Source organism: Echeneis naucrates, chromosome 20, assembly GCF_900963305.1.
Source record: "Echeneis naucrates chromosome 20, fEcheNa1.1, whole genome shotgun sequence".
In the NCBI taxonomy this organism is placed as follows: domain Eukaryota; kingdom Metazoa; phylum Chordata; class Actinopteri; order Carangiformes; family Echeneidae; genus Echeneis; species Echeneis naucrates.
Genome location: NC_042530.1, coordinates 14,686,840 through 14,697,496, shown reverse-complemented (window position 1 = coordinate 14,697,496; position 10,657 = coordinate 14,686,840). Strand labels below are relative to the sequence as shown.

Below are 10,657 nucleotides of genomic sequence, written 5' to 3'. Positions count from 1 at the left end.
GACTTTGCCACGGTGTCAGGCAAGAAGTTTCAAGTAGTGGTGAGTACGTGTCATTGCTTTAGACTGGTGTGGGCTAGTATATTAGCTGTGTTAGCCATTGTACAATATAAATGAGGCTTTAGGTATTATTGGTTAATATTAGGGTTTTTACCTGGATATCAATGTCCTTGGAATTAAAGGGATTGTTCAGTTTTTTTTAAGTATGTTGGTATGAGGTACAAATAGCCTCTAAGTACATTAGATGCAGCAGATTGCACTCTGCTCTCCCTCAGTAAGCCACAGCAGCGCAGAGTGCTGTTTCTCTGTCCAGCACTCTGCGTTCATGGGCTTTGGTCACCTTAAATTTATGTTCATGTTAAACATTCCATGACACTTACTGCAAAGAGTATGGGGTTCCCTAGTGTAGAAATATATTTTTTTTAAAAAAACAGCACAGATGTTTAAAATGTGTAAAAATAAATTTCAAAACAGAACAGATGTTTAAAATGTATTAAAAATGTGCGCCATTATGTGTAAATGCGTTAAAGATATTTGGATTGGGGGGGGGCAGCTGTTCATTTGCTCCTTGAAGGGGGACTCACTCTTCCACACTTTGAAAACCCCTGCTATATGCCATTAGGGGCCTGAAAGAAAGTTGTGGGAGCCTTTTTTTTCTTTCAAGATTAATATGATGTAATTATTATTACACCTTTATTCAACCTGGCAGGTATTTAACCACTTGAACTCCAGTATCTGTATTCGAGGAACTTCACCAGAAAATTGCAGATCTACAAGCTCAATGCTATACGAGCTTGTAGATCTGCTATTTTCAACTAAGATATTTAATGCAGAGTGAAAACAGGAAAGTCACTATAGTCAGGGATCCACAGGCCCAAAAACTCAAGAAAATTGGTTGAACCTGACATAGCATGCTATACTTTTTGTTTGTGTTACATTTTCTATTTTATTAATACCCTGTCTTTGTTTTTCTTCTCAGATTGAATACAAGATGGCTGCAATCCTCAGAGTTGTACTTGTTGTCAGTTGTAAGACAATGTAGCTGTTTTGGATCTTCCCAATGGAATACCACCTGAGCTTGACGACCTTAAAGCAGAGATCAAAAGACAGTATGGCTTGTTGGGAAGTTTTAGAATGCAGTTTAGAGATGCAAGATTTGACAATGACTTAAACAGGAGCACAGAGAAAGTAGTTCACATAACAAATGAGTCAGGCACTACCCCTCACAAGTGGCCCGGGCCCTGGTTCCTTGTTTAGGAAATCAAGGAACTACTTACGGCGGGTGGAACATAAGGTTGGGCACTAAAATGAACTATTACTGCCAAATACTGCTGGCAACCCAGAGTTGAGCCTAAATTCTATGAAAAGAAAGAAAGAGGGGGGTGCCTCAAACCTAGGTCCAAACCAAGTGAAGAAGCCACGAAAAGCTGAAGTACATTACCTTCCTAATTATCCAGAGGGTGAAACTACAGAAACTCTTGAGGCCCAAAGGCAAGCACTGGTATTGGAGCATAAGCAGAAAAACTCAGATTAAAAACCCACTGATCAAAGTGAAAATGGAAAGAACCTTTGCCTATAGAAGACAGGAAATCATCATGGAGATGCCCTTCATCACACAGCCGAAAGAGATGGCCAGCTCTGTTTACCCGAAGTGAGGTAAAGTACTCCTTTGCGTGTTTAGCTTATGGTAGGTGTGCGAATCAATGAGCAACCTCATCTGAAAGTCTTGTTTTCAGGGTTCCAACGCAAGTATGGAAACGCATTTGATCAAATGCCAGGTATTAAAAAGTAGTGTTGCATGGTAACCCGGTACCAACGATAGACCACGGTACAAAAACATGACAGTACATATGATACCATAATGTTGGAGTACCTTAAATGAAGACCTCATAAAGCAGTGTGATATGTCTTTTATTTTCCTGAACTGATTATTTAACACAGGTGGCAAACATTAAAGTATGAACATTCTTTAATTAGCATAATTACAGTTCTGAGCACTTATTTATGTATATGTTAATGAACAGTGACTAAATTGTTGAGATGTATTATAAATACATTCAATTATTACATCTTAATTTTAACAATATTTACATGATGTAATGCATTTATAGATCTATTTTTTTTTGTTCTTCTGCAGCAGAATGAAAAAAAACAAAAAACAAAACACAACAATCCTACCTACAGAAATGCATACCTCTAAACTTATTGTACTTCATCATTCTACCTGTTGGAATACATGTATTCATGATAAATCCCTCATACTTAACTGTACCTGCCATACTTTCCTTTAGATATAAATCCAAGTGGATTAGACTGAACACCTTGATCACCTGTACCTTGATTCTACATCGTTACATGAATAACTGCAGTCCCAGGTGTTCAGAAGTCAGCATCGCAGTTTCCTGTTCTGGTTCATTTTCCCATAGCTATGATTGAATAAGCGTTATGGGAAAACGAACCAGAACAGGAAACGGGTGTGTCACCTTATGAAAACCTGTGTCCTGAAGATGTCCACTGAGACTAGTGTGCGTGTGTGTGTAGATTCTGAATGTTTATCTCCCTCCCACAGAATCCCTCTGTTGAAAAAAGGGAGAATGCATCCTGAAAACACTTTGTGTTTACCTCAATGAAAGTCCTGATGACCTCATAAAGGAGTTCCTGGTAAGTTGCAAAATGTTGGATTGGATATTCAATATAAATATTCTAAATATTTGTAGTAAGACTGTTAAAAAATGTATTTGAAAACCGGGAGAAAAGGGTTTTTGTAGTGATACTGTGCTCTGAAAATGCATGCAGGCCACCCATCGGCTGCCAGGTTATGAGATCAGATGGGTGGGCTGCAAACATTTTCAATATTTTCAAATGGGCCCTTATCTAGAGAAGGTTGGGAACCACTGCACTGTTAAAACAGATTTTCACAAATACTTTGTTCTGAATCCCTTTTTGAGGATGTTGATCCTGAAGTGCAGCAGAGACTGCAACTCTACATGGGGGTCTATGTCATCCAACACGAAGGAACTGAGCCCACAGACGACTATGAGGATGTAGGAGTTATTATCGAGGGAGTGGAAGTGCTGCAGCACGTGAAGGACGTGGCAAATGGTTGTGCACTCCTCCTTGGGCTCAGCTACTGCCTAAATCTGGAGTACTCCAGCAACCTCAAATACACCTTTATTTATTTATTCAGAAGGTTCTCAGAGTTTCCCTCATTCCAGGGTTAACAGACTCATTGTTTCCACTAAACATGCTTTGTGAAACGGGCCACCGATTAAACGTTTTACTTTTCCTGTCTGGGGGGGCACAAAACAAAACAAACAAAAACTTTAGCCTTTCCTCGTTGTTGAAGACTGAAATGAGTGTCAGCATGAAGAAATGGGATGGTGGCGCTAAAGGTTCCTCGTCAGAGACCATGAAGCAGCAAAGAAGAGTCGTTCAGCCCCTGTCTTCTTTCACGTCCTCAGTCAGCCTTCGATTACTCGCGCTTCCCGCAGTTGAAATCATTCTGTAGGTTTTCTAGCAGACAGTGAAAATGAGCGGCAGAGGCAAAGGAGGAAAGGGACTCGGTAAAGGAGGCGCTAAGCGTCACCGTAAAGTTCTCCGTGATAACATCCAGGGAATCACTAAACCCGCCATCCGCCGTCTGGCTCGTCGCGGCGGAGTGAAGCGAATCTCCGGTCTGATCTACGAGGAGACCCGCGGTGTGCTGAAGGTCTTCCTGGAGAACGTTATCCGGGACGCCGTCACCTACACCGAGCACGCTAAGAGGAAGACGGTGACCGCCATGGACGTGGTGTACGCTCTGAAGAGGCAGGGCCGCACTCTGTACGGCTTCGGAGGATAAACACGCTCCCACCAACTGCAACAACACAAAGGCTCTTTTAAGAGCCGCACACATACTCACTAAGAGCTCATGTCCTTTATCAGCAGGTCTCAAACTCTTTATGGTAGCATCCGTTTCTAATAAGACGGCCTTCATGTTGTGTTAGAGCCACATATCCGCTATTAAGGGAGACTTCAGTTAGTGTAAAAAGCAGAAAAACCTCATGTCTCATGGCCTTTGTGGGCAACGCAGCGTTGCATAACAATCGAGCACACATTAAACAAACGCCGCTTGGACTCCTCAATCCATTCAGATGACTTGTTTGTTGAAACCACTTCATGGCCTAGAGTCTTCATTTCAACCACGATAAAAATGTAACAATTTATCTTCCATAATCACCTCCCCGCCATCTGTTTTGTAAATTGCAGTTTTTGTGAGGACAAATAGCCTCCACCATCAGTACCCATCGCCGCCGCCACCATAATTTTATTACTCATCGAGTAAACAATGATCGGCTTAAATAACTGCAGGAATGTAAGCATAACGCACCGTCAGGCAGAACCTTATTTGGCCGTATATTATCAGAACCGACAGCATAGTTCAGCCACAAACAATTGGAGTAACGTGCTTTTATTTTTTGTTTTGTTTGTTGACATTATGTAAGTACATTGTTGGAGAGTCATTTCAGAGCCTGGTGTATTGGTGCGGTTGTCAGGCCGCTGTGTTAATATTGTTTACGTTTTATTTTTTAGCTGGCTGTAAACCTGAAGCAAAGCACTTCGTTATTCTGTAACAGTGGGTTGATTATGAGGAGACAGAGGCTGGGCATTATGATAAACTTTTATTTGCATGGTTTTGTTTGTATGGACAAGAGTATATAACAAACGAATACTGCCGTTTTATTTGAACATCTTAATCACGTTTAGTTTAACAAATCATTAAACACATTGGGAATAAAGTTATTTATTTATTTTTATATATAAAGTTAGATTCTGTACATGATACTTGTCCTTGACATAATTAAAGAATTAAAGATATGATTTTTGTTGAAACTTTTGAAAAAGGCATTTTAACGTATTTTATAGGGTTAGGGTTAATGCTATATTACAGGTGTTGAGCTGTATTCAGGTATATTCATATATTCATATTCAGGTGATTTTTCAGGTTTTTTCCCTCTGCAGATTTTGCAAATTTGTGTAAAATAAGATGAGAAAAGAAACACTACACCGCGGCGCTGAGCGGTTTAGCCAATCACAGATGAGCAGCCACACCGTCTAATTTGCATGCAGCCTGTATAAATGCAGTCTCCCCCTCCTCAGTTCATTCTGCAAACAATTCAGTATCAGATCCGAGATGCCTGAACCCGCCAAGTCAGCGCCCAAGAAGGGCTCCAAGAAAGCCGTAACCAAGACCGCCGGCAAAGGAGGCAAGAAGAGGAGGAAGACCAGGAGGGAGAGCTACGCCATCTACGTGTACAAGGTGCTCAAACAGGTCCACCCCGACACCGGGATCTCCTCCAAGGCCATGAGCATCATGAACTCGTTTGTCAGTGACATCTTCGAGCGCATCGCCGCCGAGGCGTCTCGTCTGGCTCACTACAACAAGCGCTCCACCATCACCTCCAGGGAGATCCAGACCGCCGTCAGGCTCCTGCTGCCCGGCGAGCTGGCCAAGCACGCCGTGTCCGAGGGCACCAAGGCTGTCACCAAGTACACCAGCTCCAAGTGAACACAACCACCATCACCAAGCAGCCAACACAACGGCTCTTTTAAGAGCCACACACTTCATCTACAAGACTAAACTCCTTGTTTCACACCAACAACGCTGCTTCAGCTAGAATTATTACTGCGGCTCAGTCACACTCAGAGGCCCAGCTGGACTCTGTGGACACACCGCTGCCTTCACTCTTCGCAGTAACACAGCAACTCTGTTATATTACACTGTTCTACAAAGACACCAGTACTGAGCTGAAACTTCATTAGCGTGTGAGTGCTAAATGCTCTTCACATACTATGATTTTTTTTTTTTCCTTCTCCCCCTTCTCTCTCCTCTTTTCCCCCCTCAATTTTCAACCTCTACTCGCAACTAATGTCAGACCAGAGTGAGTGTTCAAGTTCACACAGAGATGCACTTCGTCGGTGGAAAGTCTCTAAATATCTTCAGTAGAAAAATGTTTTATAACACGGTTTCACTTAGTATCGCATTTACAACATCATCTCCATGAAGATCCAAACCACTGAACATTTCTCTACAATCAAATGCTTCAACTCAGGGTGTTCACCCCTCCTCAATGCTGCCAGGAAGGAGATGTTGATTGTTTTTTTTTTTTTTAACCCCCTTTTTCAAACACAGACACAAATGGACTTCGTTGATGTGCACGTTTGAGGAAGCAGCTTTAACACCAAGCAGCTGCAATGTCAGTGCTAATCGAGGATCTGACTTGTGTTTTTTAGGGTTTAGCTTGGTAGCAGAAAGAGCATTAACAACTGCGTACATTAATATGATTTTCAACGCATTAAAATAAAGGCTGCCTTCCTGTTTGCATACAAATAAATACAATTAAGACATTTATTTTCAAATATGTCAGCTGTGGAAAAGTCAAGTGTTAAATTAAACAGTTTAAAAGACATTGTCGATCTGCTATGTATGTTTCACTTTCTGCGTTTTATTTGTAACCTGATTGACGTGTGGCTCAGACATTTTTCGGGAGTGTTTTCCTTTCAGTAGATGCTGGCTGTTATACACAGCTGTATGAGAGCAAAATCTGGATACAGGATAAATTGAACTCGAATCATAATAAAGAAAGAGAACCTTCACACACGTGCTCAAAATTCAAAGTTTGAATTCCACAGAGAATCAACAGTGTGATGACCAATGTCCGTGTTTCTCCTCAGATTATTCATATTAATGCTAAAATTAAAAAAGAAAGAAAAACAAGGACACCAACTCCTCTGTCCCGACAAACCAAACGAAACGTGTTCAGTAATCTCCATCCTGCTCCTCGTGAAATGCTCACAGCTCCTGACGGAGTCTGCATCAACTTCCCATCAGCCTCAGCCATCAGCAGTGTGTTTGCTGTCGGGAAAATAAGTGCACTTTCTTACAAACCGATCGTCTTCACGTGGTTGGTTTTATTGTGGCTGTGTGAATATGTGTGCGGAGCAGCTGTAAAAGGTGTTTTGGTGAATTTTTGGGGCATCTGAAATGATTTTAGGAGCAAAAGGAGCGAGGAAAGTCGGTGAGCAGCGCTGGGCACCGCGGTGAACAGGTGAGGTTTCGAGGCTCCACAGAGAAAAGGCAGAGAGGATCAGGGCTGCTGACGACTTGAATACGAAGACAAGCGTGTCCGCCATCGGCTGCCTCGGCTGTCCGCCTTCAGCTCCTCTCCTACGGGGATTTTGGAGAGTTTTGTGAGGGCCGAGAAAACACAAGTGTGCCGGCGTTCAGAGAGCGGAGAGGAGCCTCGGCAGGACTGAGTCTCCACGGTTCTCATGGTGTGTTTAAGGACCGCCTCCTGCTCGGAGCGTCTCATCATTCCTCTCGGTCTCTGCGAGCGCTCCGAAACTCCGAGGAAATCATGGCAGAAGTTGCTCCAGCTCCGGCCGCGGCCGCCGCTCCGCCCAAAGCAGCCAAGAAGAAGGCCCCCAAAGCCAAGAAGCCGGGCCCCAGCCTGGGGGAGCTGATCGTCAAAGCCGTGGCCGCGTCCAAGGAGCGCAACGGCGTTTCGCTGGCCGCCCTCAAGAAGGCTCTGGCTGCCGAAGGCTACGATGTGGACAAGAACAAGGCCCGCGTCAAGACCGCCATCAAGGGCCTGGTGGCCAAGGGGACCCTGGTCCAGACCAAGGGAACCGGCGCCTCGGGCTCCTTCAAGATCAACAAGAAAGCCGAGCCCAAGGCCAAGAAGCCCGCAGCAAAGAAGGCCGCTCCTAAAGCCAAGAAGCCCGCCGCAGCCAAGAAACCCGCCGCGACCAAGAAGTCCAAGACCGCGGCGGCCAAGAAGCCAGCGGCCGCTAAGAAGGCCGCTCCCAAGAAGGCCAAGAAACCTGCAGCCGCCGCCGCCAAGAAGGCCGCTCCTAAAGCCAAGAGCCCGAAGAAGGCCGCTCCCAAAGCCAAGAGCCCCAAAAAGGCCGCAGCTACCAAGGCGACCAAGAAGGTGGTCAAGAAGGCCACCAAGCCCAAAGTCAAGAAGGCAGCACCCAAGAAGAAGTGAGCTAGCTGCCTTTGACATTCTTTCACTTCCACCTCCTCCTCCTCTACCAAAGGCTCTTTTCAGAGCCAAACAAACACCTCAAGCTCAGAGCTGCTTCCTCTCAACTCGGCCTCATTGCCAACAGCGCATCCATCTCAGCGTGCCTCAACTAAGCGCATCCGCATCCACATACACATCTTCTTCACACATTTACACTCTCTAATGCTCTAATGGAGGCGACAGACAAACAAACAGCACATGGCATGGAAACTTGTGGAATTCCACAAGCCAGCTAACCTCTTCTTAAACCTCTTCGGTTTTCTTTTGACAAGATCAACAAATCATCCAATGCAACAAAACCATGTCTCCTTAACTCACCCCCTTGTGGTTTTTATGGCTGGCTGGTTTTTAAAAAAATACACTCTAGCTCTCTCTCACTCACACACACACACACACACACACACACACACACACACACACACACACACACACACACACACACAGTCAGCTCATCCAGCTTGTCTACGTCAAATCAGATTTATTTAACACCCCTCACCCCATGCACTCATGGTGGGAGGGGGGCTTCAGCCCTCTCCCCTTAAAAAGTCTTCGCCCCCCACAGCAAAATAACAATGTAAGCAGCATTCACATCTCAACTGCTGTGTTTCTGCGCCGTTGCTGGGAGAGCTGTCAATGTTCTAACGTATGTATCAAACAAATCAAATCACACATTACGAATAAGTTACACGCATACAGGGCCAGCTTCTCTGTGTGTATATGTGTGCGACAGACAGTAAAAAACTTTTTGCCCCCCATGATGATCAATAATTGGCTTCATACACCTCCAGGATGAGGACAGGGTGAGACAGGAGAGAAACTGAGAGAGACAGAGACTTCGGGAGAAATTGGTTAGTGAATGCAGTATACTTGCTTCGAGCTCGGAGGAAGAAGAGGAGCCTGATAACTGATCTGCCTCCAGATTTACTCTTGGAGACTCAACGAATCACAAGTAAACCTCCATTTAGACTGCGGAGTGGCCTACAAGGACAGTAAGGAACCATGTTCTCTCTGAGATATGATGGAGCTTGGCCACTGAGAGCTTTAAATGTTAACAGAAGGAGGTTACTTTTTACTCTGTATTTCACCGGCAGCCAATGAAGAGCAGCGAACACGGGAGAGATGCGATCTCTTTTCCGAGTTCCTGTTAATATTCGTGCAGCAGCGTTCTGAATCGTTCTGAAGGCTTTTCAGGGGTTTGTTTGGACATCCAGATAATGAGTTACAGTAGTCCAGCCTAGAAGTTACAAACGCATGGACTAGTTTTTCTGCATCATCCTGAGAAAGGATGTTTCTGATTTCCCTAATGTTTCTCAGGTGGAAGAAAGCTGCCCTACTGTCCCGTTTTATGTGAGGGACAAATGACATGTCCTGGCCAAAGGTTACTCCAAGATTTCTTACAGTTATCTCCTTAACTCAACCCCCTGTGGAACCATGGCTGCCTGACAAAAATCCAACACACACACACACACACACACAAAATCTAAGAATATATACATTTATGTAACGGCGCCATGCATGTGTTACAACTTTAAACCGGCCTGCAATGTGCTCAGTTTCATTTGCTAAACAAGAGTTTCCAAAGTGTATTTCATCTGGCAATTACATTTCCTTTCTATATATGTTTTTGCCCCCATTGCCCTCATATTATTCAACCTCAACTTCATCGTTTCTGGCATTAACTGGTGATTCAGAATTTATGTAATCTCTATATGTGTTGAATCAACTCCAGAAGTAGGGCTGTGTGTAAACTGCATAATTCAGGGAGATTATTTGTTTGTGATGAGTGGAGCGTTGATTGAAAGTTACTACTTGAAACGCAAGTGTCATCTTAACATTGAGCAGGAAAATTTTAAATTGAGCAGGGAAAATATTCAACGTGAAACTGTTTTGTTGGTGGGAATAAGGACGTTAACTCTTTCAGATGTAAGTGTGTGGCTCTTAAAAGAGCCTTTGTGTTGACGTTGTCCAGCAGCAGGAGTCTACTTGGACTTGACGGGCTTCTCGGTCTTCTTGGGCAGGAGAACAGCCTGGATGTTGGGCAGCACGCCGCCCTGAGCGATGGTGACTCCGCCGAGGAGTTTGTTGAGCTCCTCGTCGTTGCGCACAGCCAGCTGCAGGTGTCGGGGGATGATGCGGGTCTTCTTGTTGTCGCGGGCAGCGTTTCCAGCCAGCTCCAGGATCTCAGCGGTCAGGTACTCCAGCACGGCCGCCAGGTAGACGGGGGCCCCGGCCCCGACACGCTCGGCGTAGTTGCCTTTGCGCAGCAGCCTGTGGACACGACCCACCGGGAACTGAAGCCCGGCCCGGGATGAACGGGTCTTGGCCTTAGCTCTGGCTTTTCCGCCGGTTTTGCCTCTTCCGCTCATTTTTCTAGTCTTAGATTTGAGCTGATCGCTGAGCTGAAGCGCACAGAAAGTGGCGATTACAGCGACTGAACCCTCCCTTATATCGGCTGAGCCAGCGGGACTGACGGTGCCCGACCAACCAGGGGAAAAGGCTCCTATAGCGGGGCAGCTGCTGGGAGTTTTTTAGCGGCAGTTTCAAATCAGCCACCGCTGTCCAATCAGCAGCGGAGGCTGAGAGCAGCTGAG

General features: G+C 45.0%; 3 protein-coding genes across 3 annotated transcripts; 2 read left to right on the top strand and 1 right to left on the bottom strand.

Moving 5' to 3' along the window:
- The first annotated feature begins 5,170 nt into the window (after positions 1 to 5,170).
- Positions 5,171 to 5,545, top strand: LOC115060615 (histone H2B 1/2-like). The gene has a single exon (XM_029528573.1). The coding sequence runs from the start codon at positions 5,171 to 5,173 to the stop codon at positions 5,543 to 5,545; it is 375 nt and encodes a 124-aa protein (XP_029384433.1).
- Positions 5,546 to 7,394: 1,849 nt separating this feature from the next.
- LOC115060605 (histone H1-like) lies at positions 7,395 to 8,027 on the top strand. Its single transcript, XM_029528566.1, has one exon. It carries the CDS (start codon positions 7,395 to 7,397, stop codon positions 8,025 to 8,027), a length of 633 nt encoding a protein of 210 aa, XP_029384426.1.
- A 2,018-nt stretch (positions 8,028 to 10,045) lies between these two features.
- Positions 10,046 to 10,432, bottom strand: LOC115060610 (histone H2A-like). The gene has a single exon (XM_029528569.1). The coding sequence runs from the start codon at positions 10,430 to 10,432 to the stop codon at positions 10,046 to 10,048; it is 387 nt and encodes a 128-aa protein (XP_029384429.1).
- Positions 10,433 to 10,657: the final 225 nt, after the last annotated feature.